At 33.6% G+C, this 27,392-nt stretch overlaps 3 protein-coding genes across 10 annotated transcripts in view; all 3 read right to left on the minus strand.

Annotated features, from left to right (window-relative positions):
* Nucleotides 1-7,329, minus strand: part of LOC116427631 (peroxidase) — a 37,132-nt gene extending 29,803 nt beyond the window's left edge. Inside the window, exon 1 of the mRNA XM_031978191.2 lies at nt 7,187-7,329. The gene's annotated coding sequence lies outside the window, so the exon portion shown is untranslated. The remainder of the gene's footprint in view (nt 1-7,186) is intronic.
* A 10,470-nt stretch (nt 7,330-17,799) lies between these two features.
* Nucleotides 17,800-20,756, minus strand: LOC116427610 (protein maelstrom homolog). Of its 4 annotated transcripts, none has more exons than XM_031978148.2 (3): nt 20,667-20,756; nt 20,080-20,153; nt 17,800-19,925 (listed from the first exon to the last, which is right to left on the minus strand). In XM_031978148.2, the coding sequence occupies exon 3, from the start codon at nt 19,844-19,846 to the stop codon at nt 18,416-18,418; it is 1,431 nt and encodes a 476-aa protein (XP_031834008.1). In that variant the 5' UTR covers nt 19,847-19,925; nt 20,080-20,153; nt 20,667-20,756; the 3' UTR covers nt 17,800-18,415. The 4 variants fall into 4 exon arrangements, with proteins under 4 accessions (XP_031834008.1, XP_076224227.1, XP_031834007.1 ...); XM_076368112.1 differs by having other exon boundaries at nt 20,080-20,150; nt 20,667-20,737; XM_031978147.2 differs by lacking the exon at nt 20,667-20,756 and adding an exon at nt 20,284-20,568 and having other exon boundaries at nt 20,080-20,150.
* A 2,246-nt stretch (nt 20,757-23,002) lies between these two features.
* The window catches only part of LOC116427665 (salivary peroxidase/catechol oxidase), a 32,775-nt gene continuing 28,385 nt past the window's right edge, over nt 23,003-27,392 (minus strand). For all 5 annotated transcript variants that reach the window (XM_031978270.2, XM_031978271.2, XM_031978268.2 and 2 more), the window contains 8 exons: nt 26,918-27,114; nt 26,660-26,843; nt 26,087-26,429; nt 25,817-25,973; nt 25,567-25,740; nt 25,223-25,424; nt 24,978-25,083; nt 23,003-24,818 (listed from right to left, as the gene is read on the minus strand). In XM_031978270.2, coding sequence (XP_031834130.1) covers nt 24,731-24,818; nt 24,978-25,083; nt 25,223-25,424; nt 25,567-25,740; nt 25,817-25,973; nt 26,087-26,429; nt 26,660-26,843; nt 26,918-27,114 — 1,451 coding nt within the window. In that variant the 3' untranslated portion in view covers nt 23,003-24,730. The remainder of the gene's footprint in view (nt 24,819-24,977; nt 25,084-25,222; nt 25,425-25,566; nt 25,741-25,816; nt 25,974-26,086; nt 26,430-26,659; nt 26,844-26,917; nt 27,115-27,392) is intronic.

The following is a 27,392-nucleotide window of genomic DNA, read 5'->3' on the forward strand; positions in this document are numbered from 1 at the left end:
GGTAACGTTATCTGATCACTTTTCTTTGGGACCGTTATTCAGAGAAAGTGTTTTAGTTGCTTTTTGATATAAAACAGCTAGTAAAAAGCTTATTAATAGTCGTTCGGTGAATGATTTGATTCTTATCACTTTATTTAGCGAACAACTATTAACACCAGAACTATCGATCATTTAATGATTGATATGTAATCCCTATAAAAATTGCAACGATAGATTATTTTCAGTTTCTTCGGACTTCGTTGTAGCATTCGAGGAAAACTACTTTTGAAATCATTTCGAATATTCAATGCTTCTAAAGTATTAATCATTGCGAAACAAGGAAACCGAAACTCGTCATTCTGACTGGTACGGTAGTTTTTTTTAGTGTTAATAGGCTTTTAATAACTGTTTCATATCAGAAAACAACTAAATTATTTTCTTTGAATAATGGCCTCAGAGAGAAGTGCTTACGTTATGGTATCCAGAATGATTTGTCGAATTAGGATATCAATTGTTATTGCTATCGAAATGTTTATTAAGAAACTTTCACGCATCAATTATGAATCTTTCATAAATTGTTCGATATCTACCGGTAGATAACGTGCTAATAGTTTGAAACAACTCACTGGAATTTTCTGTTTATCATAAGTATACACTTACTTCGAAGGTAAAATGTTTACGATAACGAAATTGCTTTCTGCTTCGACTTGCACGTAATAAATAATATTAATGAAATTTATTCACGATGAATCTCACTTGTCATTATACAACAAGGAGTTAACATTTTAACTTATATATTATCAAACTACATACCCTTCGAAGACTTCTATTCGAAACATTTTTCGTTAATATCTCCAATACACTTTGTAATTGGTCCAGGACAAACATGTAGTAAATTGTTTTACCAGTGTTCAAAACATTCGTGCTTAACTCTCAACGATAAACGTTATTAATACCTGATAATATGTAAACTTGTATCACTTTTAATCTGTTTCGACAAGTTCATTATAGAAAGTTCGACGGTTGTATAACGTTTCTGACTGTAAACTGTCTCATTACTAGCCCATTGATATTTATGCACTTATGTGGAACATAAACGTGAAAGTCACTTCGAAACGTGAGCTACTATTAAATTTAATGTTTACTTTCGTGTTAAGCTGTCAAACCGATTGATACGAGAACTATATTTCTATTTCTCTTCTACATTCGAACAAAACGAAGACATTTTGTTTTACACGAATAACCTCGCTTCACTCGTTACAGTTCATTGATTTAACTCTCATCGTTTTGATGTAACAAGCGATAAGCCGAGCAACAAACGAACGCTGCGTCACAGAAATATTCGAACGCTAAACGAAGTTGAATATAATTTTCTACAAAACCCGAAATTATAGTCATTTCACGCAGAAAGTAGAAACGAGCTTCGCGTGAAGCATATGTTGCATAAATGATTTGATCAAGGACGTTGAATTTCCGCAATGATAGCCGTATTATCGTGCGTGGATCAAAGAACTGAAAATTCACGGGCATAATGGACGGAGAAAGTATACAAGTAAGTCGTACGTGGCGTACACGCGCGTTTAGCTCGAACCCGTCCGCGGAAAGTCGATTATTATCTCCTGAATGCGGATAATTAAGCGAGCTCTTTTTTGCGACACGACGGTTGCAGAAACGCACGCGCCGGAAATGAATTAACCCGAGGGAAATGCGTTGAGTGTTATTGAATGATTGATCTATAATTATTTCCTAAATTCGATTAATTGCCCCCGCGAGCAATCCCTACGTCCCGACAGCGATCGAACTTGCTTTAATTGTAAACTGTAATGAATTTTAATGAGTTAGATTTCACTTTAAACGACGCAATTAAAACGGTTACGTAACTTACGAAATTATTCGATGTATTCGCTCCTCGAACAATTTTGATAATGTCTTCTTAGTACGAGCTACTGTCGCCGGTGCATCAGTTTCTCGGCCTGTTTAAATTTATTTAGAATACGGTTTCCTTTGGTAGATGTAAAATTAATTTTAATGATTACTCTTCAAACATCGCCGTGTAAAGGTTTGCTTAATCAATAGTTGTGTTTGTACTTTGGTATTTAGACTTCAACAACGACCTTGCGGTGTTGCAAGTTGAATTATAATACTCTAATAGCATGTACCGTAATGGTTGCTTCGTCTTTATGTTAAACCTTTGCACTCGGAAGTCTTTCATTAGAAACATTTGACAGTTCCCGGTGAGATATAGATGACATTATTTGAAACGAACCAATGAGGAAACATAGTAAATTAAGAAACAAAGCTATTTTATGCAAACATTTCACATATCGATGCATTATACAAAACTTAATGTTATATGTAACACTTCGTAATTTTTTTATATCGAATCTAATGGTGATTCTCAGTCACCACTTGATTTGACGCAGTAAAACTATCAAATTTGATATTTAATATTGAATTGTGTATAATGCATCGGTGTGTGAAATATTGGGATAAGAAAGCTTTGTTTCTCAATTTACTTGTGACTTTTCTGTGAGTTAATTTCAAGAAATATCGTCTTTGTCTAGATAGAAAATTTTAAATATTTCCAGTGAAATACTTCCGAATTTAAAGGGTTAACTGATCGATCTTTAGAATTACGGATTTTTGTTTTCTATATTTTTATACAAATAATATCTTCAAAACTGTGAATTTCTGTTCCTCATATTTCTATATAAATAATATCTTTTTATATGAATGTAACGTTTCACGCGAGCAACATTTAAAATTATATATATAATTTATATATATATATATATATATATATTAGTTATATTAATATATATGTACTTTTTTATAGCAACGACATATATTATTTTATTAATTTCCTTATCAAATTGACATCGAAACAATTCACGGTTGTACTATTTGTATCGAATTAATGTTAAACAATTGTTTCGAAATTGATCCAAGCGTACAACTGTTTAATTAAATAATAATGAGTAAGCTTGTACTTGTGTCACAGGCATCTGCTTCTATTTAATAAATCACCATTAGAACGTTCTTGATTTATCGAATATTAATTGCTTGCATTCGTTGATACTACACTGCGAACCGTGGAACAATAATTTAAGCAGTTGTAGCATTTCAGCCAGCAAAGAATGTTTAATTCGTTCACATGCCAATGTTTGATCAAATCACCTACAGAACTGTGACATCGAGAACGTATTCTTCTTTTTGTGCACTGTATTAAGCTGATTACTAACCGGAAAAGAGTACTGAAAGTGAAAGTTTAAGGAGCTATCGATAATTGTAGTAAAATATCCATTGTATCTCTACGACCGAGCACACATTACATTTCCAGATTATCGCCGTAACTAAGGCGTGACGGTACACGTGAAATGTACGGGTTGTTAAAATTCGCTTTTTTTTAAAGAATCTTATCTAATATCTAATATCACTGATCTAATATCCAATATAACAGTAATAATAAAATATTAATCAACAGTAATAACTTCATTTCGAACACATGTTTTGCGTGTGATGTAATTAACCAGTTGTGACATGCGCCAATTATACCTACATAATAATTATATGATTACTGTCCCACGGATTTAAAGTGAAACGAAATTCATTCTCTAATCATTTAGGTGTCTCCTGTATCTATTACATTTGACAATACTGTTTTGTTTCTCTTTTAACAGTTATCTTCCCGTTCTGTTGCAATCAATTGAGTCTCATTAAAGCCACGAATCTTGGGATAAATCAGTGTTGCAATTTATCCGTGGAAAGATGACATAGATACACGGAGCAACGAATCGTGATTCTTATAAATTATTCACGAAGCTCAATTATAACTAAATCGTAGATTTATTTTATTGATTAATTCACCGAAACTTGTTCGCTCTAATAAGAATTACATTAATAGTAAACAACGTGGTAGAACTCGTTTGATCGATGATATCTTTTATCTCATCGAAGTTTCCTACATTTCTTTCTTTTTTTTTTGTCGAAGTCTTTGTACGACGACCCGTGTGTGGGAATTTTTTAAAAAGTGTTACGTGGAGACTCAGACAACTTCGAGATAAACGTCTGTCTTTCGCACGATGCGTCACTGACCGCTCTCCCACTGACCTTACTCGCGCACTATTATTGACAGCTTGTCACAATAACAGGAAACCTTGTTGAAAGTACAACTGAAGCTTTCACCACTTTCGATTTTCGATTTTAATTGTATATATTCGTAAGAATACGTGTTCAACACTTGTTAAAGTGTAATTTCAGAAGAAATTAAAAAGAAGTATATTTAACCTTCTGCCCTCCAATGGCCACTCTCGATGTCCAACTGATTTAATAGATACAAAATAATAAAATTCGATATTTCATAATAATCTTCGTATAATGCATCAATACGTGAGATATTAAAATAAAATAGCTTTGTTCCTTAACTTATGTGTGATTTTTCGTTAAATTAATTTTAAGAAGTGTCACTTGTATCTCATGAGAAAATCTTCGGTATTTCTAATGAAAAACTTTTCGAGCACAAAGGGTTAAGCAGACGTTGAACTGCAAAAAGTTAGTTTTAGAAAGAAATATCGTGAAACAATCGAAAGTAAGAAATTGTTTTTATATTTCATTATTTACAATTTGACGGTTAAAGTCTGAAATAAATAATTCTTTAGTAATAAAAAAGCTAGAAGAATTATTATTCGACTGTACGATTAAGATCTTCGAGGAATCTTTCAAATATATTTTCCTAAATAAAAAATTTTCTTTCTAACTGTTTCAACGACCGTGAAATTGAAGGATAGAGTATTGATTCGACGCTGAGAAAATCTTCTTGGGAAGCGAGAACGACGACATGTTCACCAAAGTGCACTAATAGCTCAGCTTAGGCATTATTTAACCTTTAATCGTCGGTTCACATGGTAAACGTTTAAATGGCAAGTCCAAGGTATTTTCTCTACTTCATGTTACATTGAGGACATTTTTAAGTCAGCTCGAGGATATTGTTTAAAAGAAAAAAATCTTTCTAGAAAATATAATAAATACTTTAAATTTCAACAACGAATGGAAATATTTTATTTCTAAATTTTTGGAATGTTAATAATAATAATAAAAGGAAGAATGGAAAAAATATAAATAAAACAAGAGTGCATTAAATTAAATTAATAAGATTGGACACAAATAAATTTAATAATGAATTACGATACAATCGAATGCACTCAGCTATCGTGTCTCTCCATTGCTCGTCACTTCTACTGGCTACACGCACAATTTATATTACTATTATTCTCTCAGAGTTTGTTGCAAAAAATCTTGTTCTACATTTTCAACTTATTCTTTTTGCCACGTAGAATAAACGCCGTGCGATTATATCCTTTAAAAAATGTTATTGTGACGTTAATTGTAAAACACGAAAGTCAGTGTGTTGAAATATACTCAGACAATTAGTCATGTAGAGTAAATAAATTTAATTTGTTTGTCGGATTCAACACGTAGTACGCGCTTTAACCCACTAAAACTGTATATATTGAATCACGTAAAAAGTGAAAAAGAAATGAACAGGATAAGCACGAAGAATTTTTAAACATTCGACAAGACAACGTGCGAAAACGTGGTCGCAGATTTTTTTTAATTTATTTCTCACTCTGCTGTTCTTCTTTGAACACCTACAAGCTACAAGATCTACTGAATAATTCAGAACACATTACTTGTCAAGCAGAGGAAAAGTTCCTAAGCAATTAATTTTGAATTTGTGATTTAAGAAATTCACGTCTGATAAATTATTCCATTTTACGGGAGAATCTGACCGAAGCTAACAAACTTTTCCAATATTCTTCGATGTAACTCTACGAAATTCAGTGTAATGCGAAATTTGCATTTAAATGAGAGATAAACATATACAAGGCGTAACGATAATATATTTAGCAGCAATGGATTCAGCACAAAGAAGTAATTAACAAATTTTTAGTGTGTATACATTTTATTATTAAAAAAGCCCTGAATCCCCGAAAAAACTTGAAGTTAAATGAAAGGATTTCTAATAGTAGTTCAATGAAATTGGTGCTTTAAAGTATCTTCACAAAGTAAAAGGTTAAGTTAATCATAAGTAGTAGATATTTTGTGCAGTGCATAATGCAGCCTGACACAAAGTTACCGACCACTTAAAAATTTCCTCGGGTTTGTGTACTAAGGCAAATGAAGCAAGAAATTTTTTTACGTGAATACATTATTTTTAAGGTGCGTTTGAAAAAGATTAGAATACAAGTATAAATAGTATGTGAAACTTCAATGGTTGTTGTTCAACACAATTGGCCAACATTTTCCAATATTTTAAGCAGTAGTTTAATAAAATCTATTGAATTAATATAATCCAATAAATAACTGAGTATAATCTAATATTAACATATAGTTACTGCAAAATTAAATTTATAGTAATTATAAAAAAAGTAAAACAATGTCAATGGAACAAAAATGATTGAACTTGAAAGAGGTTTTGCTAAAAATTCTAAAACGTACCTTCGAACATCTTGACTAAAACTAGCGTTAAAAAAATTAACTCTAAATTAACCTCACAAACCAATTCACTTTTCTCTATTCATTGCCTTGATACGACTGCAAGAATCCGTTATGGAACATATTTTTGCATTCGACAGACAACTCACAATTGCATGTTGGCATAAAACACCAATAAATAAAACATCGAAGTAAAATAGCCTTGCTCTATATTTCTATACTAAATACTAAATATTTCTATTGAAAATTTCTCGAGTGCAGTGGATTAAATACAATTAACACGTTCGCTACCAGCGTCACATATTTATAGTGGCCGTAGTGCTATATTTTACATAATGAAAATTAAATTAATCCTATAGATATTGTTATTATATACTATAAACTACATTACATTTAGAAACTCAATGACTCGTTTCAATTTCATTTTTCAAATATTTTTAGAAGATTCATTAGATCGGAGAAAATATTATAGGGAACCGAAATAAGCGCTGGCAGCGAACGTGTCAAACAATTCTTTATGCAGAGCCAAGTACGTGGCAGACAACGCGTTAAAAAGACAAAGGAGGGAAGCAGTGGCATAGAAGCTTCCGTCAGCGGTGCACCGGATGCAGCACTGATGTGAGGCGAACAGCTCTGTCGTTCCGCAGGAAGTCGTCTTCCAGAGCACTCAGCGGGGGCCAAGAAACAACGAAATTAGCCGTTCAGTACTCACATCGGGCAACTAGACGGAACTGTTGCTGCGCCCGGAAACGGATTTCGTGGCCACCGGAAGGATTCGCTGACTGACACGTGATCGCCGGACTACTCCTGGCCCAGCTCTTCTCGACACAAAACTCGGAAGTGGGTTCACTTCATACGCGCTTAGGAGGCGGCGTGCCGTTTTCCTCCGCGGTACAATATTCCAAACACGTGATACTAGGACGACTGAGCGAGTGCAAGATACGAACCGAACTTTATAAATGGTGGGAGAAAGTACAGAAGCAACTATCGTTGATCGGGGGGCCCCACGCTGCCAAAAGCTTGCCCGGGTACCTGGATTTTTAACGGACGCGACTTCGGCTGCCTACACAATGACCAGGATTATTACGCCGCTTTAGAAAGGATCACGGGGCTGGTCGTTCCATTTTTCGTTTTTTTCTCGCGTTTTTTTCCGGTGCCTCCGGCTTCTTGCCTCCCTTTGTCGGCCGATGTTGCGAGAGCCTCTCTACCCGTTGGGCTGCTCGGGACGTCAGCCTTTTGATCTTCTGCGGTGGGGACACGTCGCAATTTTATTGGTAACACTTTCTCTAATCAGAGTTTCTTTTTCTTATGGTTCTTTTTCGTTTGCGTTGCTCTGCGAGGACAATTCTTTGTTGGATTAAAGGGGTTCGCTGAACTTTTCGGGTGTCTTGATAGATTAGCGTAAAAGTGTGTTTGTTGGATGATACATGTTTTTATTAGCTTGTTCGTTGGATGATACATGTTTTTATTAGCTTGTTTTTTTTTATGATACAGAGTTTTATTAGCTTGTTTTTTTGATGATATAGAGTTTTATTAGCTTGTTTGTTGGATGATACATGTTTTTATTAGCTTGTTCGTTGGGTGGTACATGTATTTATTAGCTTGTTTGTTGGATAATACATATTTTGATTAGCTTGCTTGTTTGTTTTTGGGTTGTTCGTGATAGTTTTCTGTACACATTTTTCATCAGATCGTTCCAGTGATTATCTAACTATTTTTGCGGATTGTTATATTAAGAGAGATTATATCTATATCTTGTCTTTAGTACAGTATAATCAAATTTGTATATGTTTTTCATGCATATCTACCTCGTGAGAAATAAATAATGTGATATATGGCAAGAAGAGTGTTAATTTTCTCAGAAAATTCTTGAAATAATTTGTTTAAAAAGAAATTGTGGGAATTGTGGAAATACAGTAAAGAATTGTCTCTGATCATATCTATTTTATTGTTAATAAATAATAACTCATCTTTGATTAGTGTATATAGGGTATTGACACTTTTCTCCATACCAATAAGCATCAAGCAATTTCCAGTTAAATGACGAACAGATTACGGGGATATACTCTGTTGTTGAACAGCAATCATTCAATCCGTTGGCAGTAGTAATATGCAGCTACCTTAAATAGCAAATTGTAGGGCACTTCCATAGGAATACCCAATACGGAGGAATGTACGATTAAGAACCCGGTTACCGATTTGAGCACTGGCGGTGTTCCCTTCCGACCCAATTATAGGATACGAGATTGATGTTCAATTACACTTGGTCTTTCTGTCAACCTCAAGGATAAGCGAACTGTAAGGTGGGTATTAGATCTAATGTATTAAACATTCTAAATAAACTAATCGAATTTCCTTACATTACTTATTACTAAAATTAATAATTGCGAAAGCTTATGCGAAGTTGCATTTCTGTAAATAAATTAAAGAAATTGAAATGAAAGGAAATTTCACCTTTCCTTCTCATTGCTTTTAATAAATCAAACAAAATTATAAATGCAAGCTAGTACAGTTTCATGATGCCAATTAATTTTCATTTCAATGTATTTCCGAACATGTTTATTAGAGACAAGGATATTTTCCGAAATCAATTCAAATTAGATACCATAATATCTGCAAAATATCAGACAGAATTTCTGAGAATCTAAAACAAAAATAGATCCGGGTGTCATGGTCTAACAGTCGAATTACAAGGACACGAATAGCTTCTACCGGGAATCCCTATTCCGAATTGGATTTCCCAATTCTTAACACTAGATTTACAGACATTTATTGTACAGTTTATTCTATTGTTCCCAGAAAGAAGTTCGCCCTCTAATAAAACATTATTAGGAACCATAATCACGTAATTGCATCAATCAAAATCGACCCGAACATTTACCAAACAATGTTTATAACATTCAATATCAGTCAAATTGGCTCGTTCCGTAAATCTAGTGTTAACTGCGAGGTGAATCTCGCTACTAGTCAATCCATAAAGTATCTCAATCGGTTAGTAAATAAATTACCTTTCATCTATTCTAAAAAAGTAGATTAGTAAAGCATTGCTCGTTTATGAGATTGCTTTCGCTCGAGTTTACCGTCGTTATCGTTTATCGAGATCAGAGAGAAGGGACCAAAGGAGCAATGATGAAGGCAACGATTACGATAAAGGTTGGCAAGGATTAGTAAACAATGAATCCTGGCAGTTTCATATAACGAGTTTATCTTTGATTAGAAGTCGCTGTTTTGTCTCAGGGCTGGAAGCTGATGATGTCCATGGATTTCGGCCGCAATGTTTGTAGGTTTGTCAGCTGACGTCGTCCGTTAGTCGCTGGAAAATGACATCTTTGGCAAAATATGCTTCTCGGCTTCCTCGATGATATTCCCTTCGGCGTGACAATGGAATTCAAATCTCGAATCGTTCTGCTATACGTATTGCAATCCCAAGGTTCCGTTTACAACGTCACTCTTGTTCGAAAGCGCTTCTTCGAATGTGTCCACCGGCGCTCTTGCACTTTTGAAGTGTAGCGGCGACAAGATGGCGCCACGTCTTCGCCACGTGTTCAGTTTTAACATTATATTTACTGACATTCACTGTACAGTTTGTTTTATCGTTCTTAGAAAAATTGTTATCCGTTCATTTAGATTTTAGAAATTGGAGGTTAGAGTAGACAGTTAGCATACATATTTACATAACTTCGTTAATAAAAATCACCCAAATATTTACTAAATAATGCTTATAAAATTCAATGAATCAAATTGACTCGTTCCGTAAATCTAGTGTTAAGTCACAAGTTTAGATGATTGGGTCGAGTGTCTAGGGTGAGCGTGGTTAGTTTAGAGTGAAAGCGAACTCTGAGAATGAAGAGAGAATTTTCGTAGGGATAAATCAGCGAGCGAATGGAGTTTGAAAGAGAGTACTGGTTGAGAAGCCATCGAGAGTCACGGGAGCTACGCGGATTGTTCCGACCGTCTCTACGAAAAAGTCTAGTCTTAACTACGAACTTTGCCTTCTTTCGTACCCTCTGACATCCCCGATTCCAATTCCGCCATTAGAGGTAACGAATGTTACCCCCTGCGCACTGAGTGGAAGAAGAACGACCGTGGGTGTGAGTGCAAGAGGCAGATGAGCTTTCTTGAGCGTGTGGACTTGTTAACGGCGGAAAGTTTCGTTGCCTCAGTTGACGTGTGAGTCACACTGCGAGAGGACCCCGCCGCTACCTGGAAATTGCATAGCTGCACCACGATAAGCTGCAGGCCCCGGTTTACCGCTCCCAACGTTCGAGCGTCCTCTCCCCCGTCGTAAACCCAGGCGAAACTGTTACCATTCTTTCAGGGATCACCCGTCTCGCTTTGTTTCACGACGGAACAACTAACATGTAATAACATTCATTATTTTTCTACGTAGTTACTAAATGTTTATTAATGTTTAATGTAAGATGATCTTAGTGAAGGGAAAACCGAACGCTGTCGTGTGCGTTTCATCAATCGATCCCTTCTTAACCCATTAAGTCCCAGTGATCTATTAATAGATCACTCACTCTAAATTGTTATAGGCAATGTATATGTTAATAAATAATGTATCTAATAATTAGGATAAATATGAGTTAGTATTTAGAATGAATAAATTGAATTAGACGTTATTTCCAGATAAAATTTATACTTCATTTAAAGTTTTGAAAATTTACAAAATGGTTTATGATTGCACTGCCGCGAGAAATTATTTATAAAATTTGAAATAACGAAGTTAAAATATTTGCAACTTGGAATTACAAAATAAATGTTTCCAGAATAAATGTTCCACTATTTTTCCAAGATAGTGTGGACACTCATTACTTGAAATACAGAGTTTCATCTAAAAATTCAAAAAAAGAATTTCATAGGACTTAATTATTTAACCTTCTGCCTTATGATTTATTTCGTAACAATGATAGATACAATTATTTCATCATTAATAATTGAGTTGAAAATGAAAACAATTTTATACTTATTCTACGTCTACGTTTGCTCCGAAGCTTAACCATTCATAAGAGAAAAGTAATATGCAATTTATTTTCAGTAACAATAAATAACAGTTAGATTTCTCAAATTCAGTTTAAAATATTCTTCACGAATCTGACACGACATTGTAGGTGAAAGGGTTAACCCATTGCCGCATACTTTTACTTTTAAAATCGTGTCCAGAAACCCGGTTTTTTTTAATTGTTTGTTTTAACTTGTTCAAGTCATGAAAAATCATACACAAAATCAACAGTGTTATCTAGGCTGTTACGGAATTTTTGTTCAATGTATTACTAAAGAATAAATAAATGCATTAATAGTCCGTAAAATGGACGACTGTAGCCGTGGTTTGCGGCAATGGGTTAACCCTTTGCACTCGAAAGTTTTTCACGTGTAATATTTTATACTTTCTAATTAGGCGTAGACAAGATTGTTTAAAATAAATTTAAAGAGAAATCTTCAAGCTCATATTTCACGTATTGATACAGTATACAAAGGTTAATGGTAAATATTGTAGTATCGAGAATATTTATTGCAGGATGAATGGTTTGTTGTGCGTGCGTGAGGGCGACCAGGTCATATTGCGACGGACCGGCGCCGGGATGTTTGGGAAATAGTGTGACTGCGTTTAGACAATTTCGAGTGGCTGAAAGAATGCGAGGAAGAGTATCTGGAACTGAGCGACTGAACCGTGAGAAAAGTGTGTACGTGACTGCGTGAGTTTTGACTATGGACGGAAGATGCGAGTGAGAAGGGTGCAAGGGTGAGAAAGATAGAGCGAATGGGGGTGTGTGATAAAAGCGAGTGGAAATGCGTGCAGGAGGACACATTTTGGTGAGCGACAGCGGAGTAGAACATTTTTGGTGCGAGAGTCGTGTGTTGTATATTTTACGTGTTGTCCGTATTATTTCCTTTATCTTATTAAATATATTATTGTTTTCCTAATTCTCTTTTTACTAAAGATCCACATTTTCAAATATCATCTAATAGTAAACCACCACCGATATACTATAATATCAAAGTTTATAATTTCGCTGGATTAAATCATCTGGCGAATGGGAGTCGCAGAAGAGTAATATTTAAACCAAGTTTTTACCATTTCATTATTCAACCCATAAAATCCTGCCTTACGTTATTGTGACAAAACAAAATTCCATAGTTGCAAAAAGTTTCTCTTCGATTTACCGACGCCATTTAAGTAACTTAACTAAACAACGACGAACTATAAGATAATAGTTTTTTGTGAATATTCTAAACATCGGCAATTTTCAATGGTATTTTATAATTTGCTGTCAGGAAAATGAATTGAATAAAGAAAATATTCTCGAAAATGTGCCTGTGCATGCGACACAAATGAAATGAAACTTCATTAGGATCAATTACTCGGCAGAATGTTTAAACGATTGATTTTATTCGGGTCTCATTCGTTTGTCCAGATACCGGGTCATTAGTTATCCTGTTTACGGTACACACAGCTTCGGAAACTTGTGAATACGGTCACCGCTGCAAAGTGCATATTCAACGTGGCGTTCTATTGGCGTTTCGGTTCAGCGGGAACGCCGCTGAGGCCGCAAAAATATTTGTTCCGTTTTCGGTATGAATATCGATAGCTCTTCCGAACGGAATCGTTTTAATCCTGTCGTGACAGTATTTGTTTTTCTATAATTCGATTTATTTCTATCGCTGCAATAAAACAACTTCGACAACTTGGAATTAGTGGCACATCGTTAGTTGCAAAGGAAATTGTATGAAACAAAAACTTTTATTACGAAAGCTGAACGAATTGTTGATTACTACTGCAATCATCTAGTCGTTTCACCAATGCCACTTATTTTCTAATGTATAACTGTTACGAACTTCCGTTAGAGACTATTTAAATAAACATGAATTTTAAATTTATCTTAATCTGCGAAGGTTTATATACTCTTCATTTCTGTTGACAGAAAATATTCAATACTCCTTTGACCAGTTAGTTGTATTGTCCTTTTTTAAAAGTGTGTACCTAAATTGCTTATTGCGCTTATTGCCAGGATTTTTCATTATAATCAATATATATATATATATAAATATTGTTATAAATTGTTATAAATTGTTATAAATTATATATATATACAATTTATAAGTATTTTTATATTTTTCATTTATATAAATATGTAAATATTGTTAGATTCTTGAAATTTACAAATATACCTCAGTTTTCATTCAAACGTTCCGTTGAAAATTGTAATAGTAAATGTCAACTACTTTCTACGCATAGCGCAAAAAATGGCCATTTTTTCATGTCGAGCATACTCGCCATAAACAGAAAATTCGTTAAGAAGAAATATCACGGAAGATACCGAACTGCTGAACTTTTCAAAACACTTCCCAGAACTTTGTATCCGCAGGTCGTTAATCTCGTCTTAAGCCATTCCCGTTTAGATGACGAAACCATCCCAATTAAGTGTTTATATATTCCAGTACAAGTACGCAACAGGCTGATGGGGAATCCCGCCTTTGAAATGCGTGACGCACCATGGGAAAAATGAATAGAATTATACGCAACGGTCTTTCGATCGAACGTTTCCTAGAAATGCTCGTGAGAGTGGATTACGTAAGGGTGCGTTACGATTCTAATGTGTCCCCAGCGTGAAGAAACGAATGCTCGAACCGTATTCTCACGAAATTGAACCGCGTCTGGCTTCGATCGATTGCATCGTCGCGACTCGAGCAAACGAACCGTGGAAGCGTTTGTAGGCTTAACGTCGAAAGTGCATTATAAATTAACCGTGTGTCCTTTCAATGGGCCTTGGTACTTTCCTATCGCGTAAAGAACAGGGCGATATAAAGAGTGGGTTAGCAACATGTGACGAGGCTAAGAGAACCGGCGCTTATTAAAGATATACAAAGAAATTACAATATTCCGTGTTTCATACAGTAGACCATTTACCTGTTAACGACTATACGAAATTGAAATTCAATGAAATTCGAAGCCATGCCTAGCATTTATTCTTTATGAAAAGTAAATGACGACTAATAGATTTCAATCGGATAAGTGGGAGAGGAATAGTCCACTTTTTCTAAAAGAACCATTAAGGCAAAGGCAGTAATTGACCTGGCACCAACAGTTGACCACTTGTCAGAAAAACGTGGAAAATAAGGTTCTTAAAAGTAATATCTTTCCATAAAGGCGCTCAAAAATGTAGTTTCTCATATTAATAAACCTACCAGATCAAGAAAAAGTCGAAACATTTTCTGTTCCTGAATTAGATTTTATACGGAATTAACTTTTCACTCGTATGAAATTAAATTAAATTAATCACCTTTAGTGTTTTTGGTTTCACTATAGGTGGTCGACTGCTAACCAACATAGGTCAGTTACTAGTTTTCTCGTTTTCAAGGATGGTCAACTTCCGACGCAAGCATCGAATGTTCAAAAATGTCTCTAAAATTTGTATAACACAACTATTTCAAAAAGTTCGCTTTGCTACATAATGTAACAAGCTCAAACAGCATTTCCACGTATAGAGTCTCTCTATTTAATAGAGTATCAAGCGTTTGCTATTATTCATGGAGGCAATTTTTCTTATCTGACCAACTACTTGATTTTACCTTACATCATAAGTATCATTGATAACAAAAAAATATATATTCATGAAAGTAAATACATATAGAAACAGAAAATACAAATATTTGACAATTCAAATGAGATCCAACCATCTCACTCCAAATTACCCTACTTTTCATCCATTTTTATACATTGTAGTCGATTATATTCTTCTTACTGAATCTACAAAGCTGCCTCAATGATCAGACCGCCGAAGGAAACCAGGTTGGATGACTTTAATAATCTCGTTACAAAGAAACCAGCATGTACTCTTTCCGAGGAACGTGGACCAGCAACAGGTCCACGAAGTGAAACGTTGAACTATGCTGCGCCAAGAGCGCATACTAATTCACTTTTACTCGAAAATTTACAATGCCGGTGGAGAAGCTGCGGCGCAGCCTAGGGTAGCCGCGGGAGAACAGGAAACGCGCGTGCTCCGCAAAAGAAAGACACGTGTTCCGACAGATCGTATCAGGAACTGTTGGAGCCGCTCCGCGTTGCGTACCCGAAACCGCAAGAAACGCAAAATTGGACCCAAACGCGTGCAATTTCTTTTCCCGCGTTCTCGTAATTGCGAGTGTTTTGCGATCGGGTCGAGCGTACTTGACACTGATTATACCGGTCCGCTCTCGCAGTTCTCCGCGGAAGCACAAAAAAATATTTCTTTTGTGTTGCGCCGGGGATCAACAAACCAGAGCCCGCCTTCTTCTCGTTGAGATATACCTCGCAGCGGTGACACAGATCGCGCGTGCCCTCTAACTAATTTCCGGTGACGGGATGAGATTTCACTTATGCTAATCGTGATGTACCGTTTACGCATACGTGAATAATATTTAATATTCGGTCCGGGGATTTAAATGTAATTATTCGTTTCTCTTATTTTCAGAGTGTATAAAGCATCTGTTTGTATTTACACTTCTCTTTTTCTTGATATCGCACGTGTTGTTTATCATTTGAGATCTGTTAGATGATACAAGATGAAACGGATTGAGACGGATTGTTGTTTGAAGGATTGAATCATGGAGTTGGGAACAATGAACTATTGCGGCGGAAGATATATTGAATTGGTAGGATCAAAATCGAATAGAATTGTTAAACGTAATTTGTTGTTGTTATTATTATTTAGGCATACTTGTAGCAGTTTTCTGGTTTGGTTGTTCAACAATTCATTGCTAAAAAACAGGAATTTATTCATAGTTACTTGTTTTCATTCGATATGTCGTATATTGTACCACACTATTTATATGTAGATTTTAAAGTAAGCAAAACGAAAATTATGTAAAGTCTATTATGATCAGAATTTCGAAGCTTTCTCCATCCGGAATCACAGAATATTGACTACTCAGACTTTCGAATATAAACCGTGTCCTTATCCACAAATTACCTTAACTTTTTACTAGTATTACTATTTTCACCGGAAGATCGATACTTTAATATTTTTTAATTATATGGTTGAATAATTAAAATGTTTGATTAATTACCGTCGATCTTGAATATGTAAAGATTACATATTTATTTATGATTACTGGATTATTATCACTTTTGTGATAAAGCAGATACGTTTTGAAATATTATAATAAAATATTTTAATTTTTGAACTATTAATACTGAAAGTACTTATGCAAGTAATATTGCCGTATCATTTTCCTTTCATTTGTACCTATCGATAACTATACCTCGAAGACTACAGTTGTTAGTTTACACTGTTACCGTTAATAATCATAAAAAATCAATGTGATAATTACTTTCTACAGAAATCACGAAAATAACTGTTATCATTCGAATTCAATAAAAAATCAACGCCATCTACTTCAAATGTTTGAATTCAGAAGTAAATACTTCAATTCCAAGTGAATTTAATATAATCTTTATAAATAACAATTCGGAAACAGATTTTCGTGATTTGAAACAAATGGACCAAAAAAGAAAGCCATTTATTCTTTCACTTCCGTTTCTGCAAAGAGAAAACAACAGTTCTCCGAATTTTAAAATTCATTTCGTATATCATTCAAGATGGTTATGAAACATTTATAATATTATTCAAGATACTATGATTCGCAAAATCATTCCTCTCACAATTGGATCGAATGTGGCAGAAACAACGTTCAGTATTCGAATTGTCAAAAAATTAACGACTGACAGTAAAAAATTGCCGATCAAAGGTAAGAGAAAGTTGTGATAATAATGGTCTACTGTCTGTACACGCGATCGTTAAATAATGTTAACTGTTACAAGTTCATTCGCCAAATTGCACGTTGGTGATATTCAGAGAGAGGTAGGCGTGATCGTAGAAAGTGTTGAGCAAGACGTTGATGTTCATTCAAAATCGAAACAGGATGTCCATGGCTTAATTGTTACCATTCTGAAAGTATATTGTCTCAAAAGGAAGGTTCAGGACTTAGCGTTGAAAATAATGATTAATACGAATAAATTAGAAAATAAATAAAAGAGTGATAAATATCAATAAATTACTTAACTATATAATAACTAATTAAAATTAATGAAGAAAAGTTCCAGTATTATTTATAACTATAATTAATAATGTTTCTACATTGTTTTTAACTCTTACAAAATAGAGTTTATATTAAAAGTCCTATAAAATGAGTAATTTAAAAGAAATAATTTAGTTAATCCTTACCCTTAAAAAATACCTCTATCTAACTTTCTGAAGGAATTTTCAGAGATCTAAATATAAGTTCAGTCTCATAAGAATATAAGTTTCTTGATTGGATTTGGTACCAAAAATAAAAAAAAACTTTTCTTAAAAAGTACGACCACTTTATTTTAATTACATTAGTTGATATTTTTGTTACATAAGAAAATTAAAAAATATATCGTTTGTGTATTACACTTTCTCTCTTAGAGTGTTTTTACGGAAAGATTACTTAATGAATTCCTGATACCTTTCAACGACCTCCAAAAAGTAATCAAGAAACCGAAAGAAAACTAAAAAAGGCTACGAGGATTATGTGAACAATAAAATTCACGTAATACTGTGATTAAATAATACATTTCTGGCAGTGTGCTAACCGCGCGTTTTTAATTAATACAAAAAAGTGAACTACATAATAAAAAATTAACTCCAATAAAGTACTGAATACATAATACCAAACGAATTGGTAATAATAATTTAAGCTATAATATTTAGTGTAACAATATTATACTTATATATTTTATGTCTTATATTTATTCTTTTTTTATAACAAATTATCAAAATATAAACATCTTTCCAAATAACAATGTAAACAAGCCTTTAATATCAATAATATAAGTTACTTTCTAAAATTATCAATATGTCAATAATTTCAAAATAGCATAAAATATAATTTCATAATTAAGTATGTATATTAACATTATTATTGTAGGAGTTATTTATGTAGATTTTCCACTGCCTTTTCCAAAAGGAGGAAAATTCTTATTTGTTGCAACTTTTTTATTCATCATAATACCTCGTCCTCCAATTGGAGGAAAATCAGCCTTATTAAAAATATCATTATTGTTGTCTGATTCGCTCATTGCTCGTGCCATAGTCTTAGGTGGTCGTAGAGGTCGTCCAGGTAAACTTAGATTACCAATTGAATTATGTTTACTATGATCAATTATTTCTAATGTTTTACTTTGGTTGCGCCGTCGCTGCTCATCCTTACAAGTTCTTTCAGATACCTTTTGTCTATGGTCTTCACTTACTCCAGTCATAGAGACAAAGCTACTCTCATCATTTAAAGTTAAGTTACACATATGAAAATCAATAGTGTTATTGGTAACTTCAAAGTTTGGTCGGATGAGAGGACAATGAATCCCTTCAATCATTGGTATGTGCAAATGTTCACAACAGTAGTCGCATATTGTGAAACACCATTGTTTTACTTTAGACATACTACAGTACACAGCTGCATCTGTGCTTTTATGAAATTCACACTCAAGACCGCCAACAAAAGCAAAAAGTTCTTTTTTGAACTCATGCTCTGCTACTACAAGAGGAATACTGCAGCTGTCTTCATTTTGTGCAGCAGCATTTCGCAGTCCTGCAAATAGAGCTTCCAAAGAATATATTACAAAGTCATCTGTACTCTTACGAGAAGCATTACACATTCTATTCAACAAAGATTCAACTGCAGGAGCCATATCTTTAATAGTAAATAATGGTGGATACTTGTCTCCAGTCATATTTGATCTTAATAATTTTACAAAATTGTCATACATATACGCAAAGTCACTTTGCCCATCTGGATGCTCTATTGTAATTTTGTGTGTTTCGTGACTAATTTTTAATGCATCTCCTTTCCACCCCAATGGTATTTTAATATTGATTATCTCATGGTACATGTTCTCAACACCATGGCCTAAACTAAATTCTCCTACAGCAAATTCAGCAGGACCAAAATCAAACTTATTGATTCCTATTTCTTTTCTATAAAACCAATTTACATGTATCAATATAAATTTTAACTTCTCCAAACTATTGTGTTGAGTGCCCATGGAGATTACAGAATCTATATACTGTAACATATTTTCTTGGAATTCTTGTTCATTCTTTTCAGCAAGAAGGATTTCATCTATATTTTCTCCTAATGTTGTTTTTTTAGACAATGATCCTTGAGCTTGAATTTTGCTATCCTTTGCTTTCGACTTATAATATGCTTTTTGCTCATGTGACAGACTTGCCCAATCTTCATTTAATTGGGGATCCCTTTGTACGTCCTTCAAACCATGAGGAAATTTTTTTCCACGTTTTTCTTGTTCTAATTTCCAGTCAACCATAAAGCAGAAGAATGCATTCATTCCTTTATTGTTCTTCGGCATTTTTTTTTATTGAAATCTTTCCTTAGTGATGTTACCAACTATTAAACATCCCAGTCCAGTGAGATACAAACAGCTGTGCCTGTTTAATATAATAACTTATATATACAAATATTATTTATTAAAAGGTGTAATGGAAATTAAATTATTTATTATTGAATTAATTATGGAATTATAATTTTCTTTATTCAAAATAATAAATAATAATATAAATTTATTAAAAATTAGATACAAACCTCCAGAATTTACTTCTGTATAAGCTTTTGTTTGAAATATAGATACTCAGCACATTGTTGATACGTGTAACCTGCTAGTATGAATAAACGTAATACAATAATTAAACAATAAGCAATTGAGGTTTTTTAGATAATACAAAAATACTAGTAATTGAGTTCTATTTTTACTGATCCTTGATTTTCAACAATGTATACTTTTATTACCGGTTAAAAATTTCTTTCACTAAGGTAAACCGTCAACACAACGTAAATGAGAGAGGTCAGGACGAACACAACTGGATACAACAGTGGTACATATACCGGCGTATCAGTCACATTTAACCCAGGCACACTGCTATTGGTGAATTTGCATCGTTGATGTAAACAAAATTAAGATTACTATCTTATTATTCTCGACTTTCATTTCAGTTTAGTTTTGAAAATAATCTAATAAAATATCATGCCATGTCTTACATATTAATCAATTTAAACAAAAATTAATAATATTTACATGCCATCGTTGAAAACCGTAAAGTAAAAGATATAAAACAATACCACTTGAGTCATTTAATAGTCCTCGGATATATCAAATTAAGTCTTATGCTTACTTAACGTTTCATTTAATGTGTAACTTCAATGTTTCAAAATAGTGAGTACGCAGCAGTAGGTAAGTATGCACCGTAATCAATACACAATGACTTATAGTTAATAATGTGACTGTAGGTACAGTAATCACGTGACATAATCCTCTAGAGGATTTGAAATTTGAATCAGAATTTGTGAATTGAACATATACAGTGAGTCACAGCCAAAATCATACATCACATATACGAATACGTTTCATCTCGTGAAAAAGTTCAGGAAAGATATGGGGGAAAAAATATCATGAATCTATATTGTAAATGTATCTATATTTATTATATAGTAGTATCAAAGGGAACAAAGTTGTCTAAATATAAAAAAAAACTAAGTTACTATGATTCAGTCTGGAAGACGTCTCACAGCTAAAATCGTACAGTATATATATTTTGTAATATTCCCCAAGGGGAATCCCTGAAAACAAATGAAAATTATGGAACAAATGAAAGATTACATTGTTTGGCGTATTCGCAGTTGTCATTTAGCGTCGTAAGGTTCGTAGTTGAAAAAAAAGAGAAAGATAGTAATAATGAAGCAAGCAACGATAGAAGAGCGACAAATAGTTATAAGAAATTTTCAAAGTGGAAAAAGCTATCGTGAAATTGCGAAGATTATTGGTAGAAGTGCCAGTACTGTTCAGTATATTGTAAAACGGTACCAAAACGAAAATAGAATAAGTAATGCGTCAAAAAAAGCTCCAAAGAAAAAGTTCAACGCGTATGACGAAAGATGGATAGTACGAAAAATTAAAGAGAATCCGAAGATCAGTGCACCTAAACTTACTAATGAAGTAGAAACATATTTAGGGAAAAGTGTAAATCCAGAAACAATAAGAAGAGTACTCAGAAAACATCATTTTCACAGTCGTACAGCTCGGAATAAGCCTCTTATAAACGAGAAGAATAGAAGAAAGAGACTAGATTTCGCAAGAGAATATATATACAAAGATTTTGATTTTTGGAAAGAAACTATATTTACGGACGAAAGTAAATTTAACATATTTCATTCAGATGGAAAAATTACGGTGTGGCGTCGACCAAATGAGGAGTTTAAAATACAAAATTTAAACAGTACCGTGAAACATGGAGGGCAATCAGTAATGGTCTGGGGCTGCATGTCCGCTGCCGGAGTGGGTAACTTAGCATTTATCGAAGGTAACATGAATAAATATGATTACATAAATATTTTGAAAAACAATTTGAGGGACAGTGCCGAAAAATTAGGGATTTTGAATTCATTTAAGTTTTATAGCGACAATGATCCCAAAAACACATCGCATGTAGCCAAAATGTGGGTACTGTATAATTGCCCTAAAGTACTAAACGCACCTCCACAATCACCTGATTTGAACGTGATAGAGCACGTCTGGAATGAATTAGAGATTAGAATCCGGAAACATACTATTAAAAATAAAAATGATTTAAAAAGGGTATTAATGGAGGAATGGAGAAAAATTGAACCCAGTTTTACTGAAAAATTGGTAAAATCTATGCCAAACAGATTGCGTGCGGTAGAATGTAGTCGTGGGCACCCAACAAAATATTAATTTTTAATTTAAACAAATTGTTGGTCACTTTTCTACAAATGTACGATTTTAGCTATGAGACGTTTTCCAGGCTGAATTATAGTAACTTTGTTTTTTTTATATTTAGACAACTTTGTTCCTTTTGATACTACTACATAATAAATATAGATACATTTACAATATAGATTCATGATATTTTTTCCCCCATATCCTTCCTGAACTTTTTCACGAGACGAAACGTATTCGTATATGTGATGTACGATTTTGGCTGTGACTCACTGTATATCATTGTAGTATATTATCTATCAGAAAATACTTCTCCTTCGGAATTAATTAAATGAAATAGTCTAAAAGCTTCAAATAAGTATGAATGTAGTTAATTTTTTGATAGTCTAGGCCAATATATTTATACATATTAAATTGAATTTATCAAATCAGGCGAAATTTCTCATCCTTGACACTATCCAATTTACGTCACGATTGGGTCTTTTTTCTGCATATTCCTGTCAATCAAGTAAATAATTATTTAGGATATAAAATTAATAAAAATAATAATTATTCATACAGTGCTTCGTTTCTAGGATAATCGGATTTAAACATTTTTATTTAATAAAAATCGTTTACCGTGTAGGACAGTTCATTGAATGGATTACAAAAAGAATAGTGTTATAATCAATAAAATCTATGTTCTTGTAAATTTTACTTTTTATTTCATTAAGAAGTATATATCTAGGGGAAAAGGATTAATAATATTTGAAGAATGGTAGAATAACGTTAACATTTTTATATTTGCTGTTCGACATTTTCTTTATTTTCTAAGTGCACAATACGATTGAACCCCTTTTTAATCAAATTCGATGAAAAAGAGACCGTACTGAACGCCATAAGTACAATTAATTTTGATCATGTACAAAACGTTCATCTGTATTTTACCTCTTCTTAAAATCTAATCAGTCATACTTCATATTCTAACAATAGATCACTCGTAATCATGTGAGACAACCTAAACGCCGAGTAGAATTTAACTAAAACTATATTTCGAGCCAGAACGAACAAAAAAATGAGTTTTTCTTCGAGCGAGTTAAATAAATAGGAGCCTGTCGTCAAAAACAATAACATCTATGCACATTGTTTGCTTTTTTAACAATCGATATTTAACAACTCTGGTGTACCAGCTATAATGAAGAATTGCATGTTTCAAATTGTTACTAAAACTAGCGAAACATAAAACATATATTTATAATGATTAAGGATTAATGTAGTATATATTACAAAACATGAAAACAGTGCAATATAAATTACTTCAATATAGATGCTTTGTTACGGCATCAAATTACGATCATAACTTTTCCGTTACTATTTTTATGAACTTCTTACGATGTCTCTACGTCGTTCACTGAGAATAAATTTCTTTTTACAGTAATACAAAAATATTTTACTCATATGTATTGCTTCTTTTCAAAATTGCAAAAATAATCTTGTAACTCCGTAGAACTTTTGCTCTCCGCGTAATGTGTTTCTTCATTCGACATATCGTTACGAGATATTACAATACCGATTATTTTTCTAGAAGTTATTGCTTGTTAGGCGCTTCTCTCCTTTAGATTTAATCCCTCGGACTCACTCAAGTAATTTTGCTTGCATTCTACTTTCATGCCTTCGTGTGTTGTTTTAAATCGTTCAATTAAATCAGCCTGATTCATTTCATAAAATTGAATAATTGAGTTTCAAGTATATTCTATTCAACCATCGATGTTATGTTTTATTTCTTCTTTGCAATTTAACGCATTAAGAAGTATTTTTAATAGTATTACGATCAATAATAAATTATAAGGTAATTGAAACGTACTTGTTAAAATAAGTTCGCTTATTTCCTCTCGTAAAAGGAAAGAAATAAAAAAAAATCAAATATTCTTTTCCATTTGTTACAACGAAGAATGAAGCAAGAAATGAACCAACAAACAAATCCTTTCAAGCAACGTGATCTGATAGAAGGCTCGTCTACGATACGAACTAAGCGTATGAAATTCAAAGATAGCTACATCTACAATCTCCAATTTCTGTCTTGTCTCACTCTGTTTCTACGCTACTCTAAAATAAAACCCTCTGAATATAATAGTCTTTCTGGAGCTCTTTTTAATACCTGCATTTATTCTTCCTTTCTGCAAACTCCTGTGCGCAGCACGCGCAGTCCCGTCGCGTGTTCATTTAATCGACTAGTCACTTTGTGGATGCACCTTATCGTTTTCTTTCTTGACTGCTTTTGGTGCATGCCGTTTTTCATTGAATTCCCCTTCATCGTGCCCGTTCGTCATGCGCGCTGGTACACGTGGCTTTAACAAATACCTCTTTTTTTATTTACTTCTGATTACATGACGACGTTGAGACCCAATCGTCAACATTCTTCAACTATCGGTATCCGATCGTCAGACCGCAGTCTCCATCACGCCCGTTGTGCAGCTCGGGTAAATCGATGCGGCAATGTGACCAGCCAATTAAGGGGGGAGTTCAACGATACGCTTTAGCTCTTTCTGCCCAGGCAAAAAGATCTACACTCGGGATGGCTTCAAAGTCTGTGCAAGATCTCAGCTCATTCCTACAAGATATAATGATTGATTTGTTTATGAAAATCTGTGTAACTTCCAAATATATAAATAAGTTTAGATATTAATATTTACTGAATTCAGAAAAGTACTTTATGAAATTACTAAAAATAAGAGACTAAAATATTGAATTAAGAAATAATTAAACTTACCCTGGTTGCGGTTTCATGAAAACATTCGATTGCATGAGTGTGATGTTGTTACCATTATCACAAAATACTCTTGCTAATGTCACGTTACGTATTTCTGCCAGTTGTTCTGCAACAAATATTAATAGGTATTAACATCAAAACAAATTACTCGGTTATACGTGACACATTCTGTTATAACCAAGAAATGTAAAAACTTGTATGCGTAGTAAATTAAATAAGAACTATTAACTGTTGATATTACTTACCGAGAGTGAAAGGATATGGTTGATGTGCAGAATCATAAAAGTATCTGTCGGTGCGACGAGTTCTTGAAAACTGTTCAAAGATCAAGCAGCTGAATGTAGGGCCTAACAAGCCATCTGATGTTACTGGTCTTTCAAGCATGCCACCAACAATGAGATCAACGTCGTCAGGGCTTGCATAAATTGTGCGCAATTTCTTGAGCATCTATTTGTAAAAATACAATATGTTATAGTATATGTCATATTTTTCATTATATACGTAATATTCAATTACCAAAAATACTATCAAAATTATAAAGAAAGATATTTACATAATATCTAAAAGTCTGTATATTTAAAATATGTACCTCCATCGGAATATGATCTAAGAAGTCATCAAAATTCTTTGCAGATGGAAGTCCACAGTATTTACGATACTGGTTGTAGCCAGGTAAGGCATGGTCGCGACCACGCTGTATGTCCAAACTGACAGCGTCTAAACCTAGGCTATTTTGATTTTCAGCGTAGAATTTGCTTGTTACCTGTAAATATACGTATAATTATTTCATCACGTTAAAAATTTGTTACTTGATTACATGTTGCTTGCTATATACTTACGTCCGAAATGATGTTCATGTCCATTTTCTGACTAGTCTGAGTGACCATACCTCGGAGGAGACCGTCAAACACTTCATCCGACTCGATTATACTAGGCTTGTAAAAGTACTCCACTAATGAAAGCGTGTGATTGACGCGACGCGTGTTATCTGTCAAGCTAGAAAACAAAAATAAGGGTGTCAGATGATCGACTCTAGGTGAAGTAATTATATGTCCTCGAACAATAATATATATCATACTTATTGAAATAAAATAAGTAACGTCACACACCTCAGAGTTCCTTGCATCAAGGAAGTCAAAAATCGTAGAGCTGCCGTTGCAACTTCGTTACTGACCGCTGGATCATCTTCAGAATTGTAGACACGACTGTAACTATTTCCAAGCGAAATCCCAACAGCTCGAGTGTACTTCCTGCCCAGTAAAATGGGCAACCACTCTTTGTACGTGATATGCTGAATTTCAGCAATCACTATTCGCCTGGCTTCTTGAAACAATGTTTCATCTGACCAATAAGGATTCAATTCCGCAAGTTTTTCAGCAATTCTATTGTGTTCACGGTGCCAAATGGTATGCATCACAGCCAATTGTGGATGCGTGTTTACGCGATGATCACCTGTAACAATAAATCATTCATAGATATAGTTACAAAAATAATGGATAAGTTTACATATTTTATAAACATTTGAAAAATAAAACAATTTTCAACATTGTAATTCTATAATTACTTTCTAAAGGTAGAACTTTTTATTATGAGTGATATAATATATTTAAGAAATTACATTTCGAAAGATATTCAATTATTAGCAGAAATATCGAAAAATGTTAAAAGGTATTAAGTATTACCAGAATCGTAACAGCCTTCTCTACACGCAGACCCGACTTCTACGGTGCCAATAGGTAGAAACTCGTGGTTATTGTCTACATGAACCCGTAAACGACCTCCATCAAACTCGCGTAATTCGCGGGACTTCTTCAACGTAGAACCATAGATCATTGAACCATCCAGAAAATGACTGGCTTGGTTCATCTGTAAATGAAAAGTAACAATCAGTTTGTTTAAACGAACATTCCATTGAAAATATTGCAGACATGTTTAATTACCTGTTCCACTGGTCCAAATGTGCATTCTGGTTTAAGAACAGGCAACGATCGCACGTAATTTATGCATCGAACGTAATGCTGGCCATAAACGGGATCTCCATCAGGTACTGTAATTGCAGCACAATCGGGATGAACATGACGTGGAGATAAGCTGCTTCCATCAGATTGACAGCATGAAATTGGCTTTCCCGATGATACTGAAAATCACAATGTAACGAATTAAATTATATTTATTACGTTCGTATTGCCTCGATGTAAATAATTCGTTGTATCAGACAAATATCGACATGAAGTATAAAATAAATTTTTTAGTAGAATTTGGAGAAAGATTTCCAATAAAATGTAATCTATAAATAAACTATACCCAACATATATACTCAATAAACTATAAATTATTTCAAATATTTTCAAATAAAGGAAAACCCTCTTATCTTAAGAAACAATAAGTAGTTAACCCTTTGTACTCCAAAAGTTT

The sequence above is a fragment of the Nomia melanderi genome, chromosome 1 (genome assembly GCF_051020985.1).
Source record: "Nomia melanderi isolate GNS246 chromosome 1, iyNomMela1, whole genome shotgun sequence".
Taxonomy (NCBI): Eukaryota; Metazoa; Arthropoda; class Insecta; order Hymenoptera; family Halictidae; genus Nomia; species Nomia melanderi.

Excerpts from the sequence above, each read along its gene's own strand:
- LOC116427610 (XM_031978148.2), bottom strand. The coding sequence starts at position 19,846 with ATGCCGAAGAACAATAAAGGAATGAATGCATTCTTCTGCTTTATGGTT.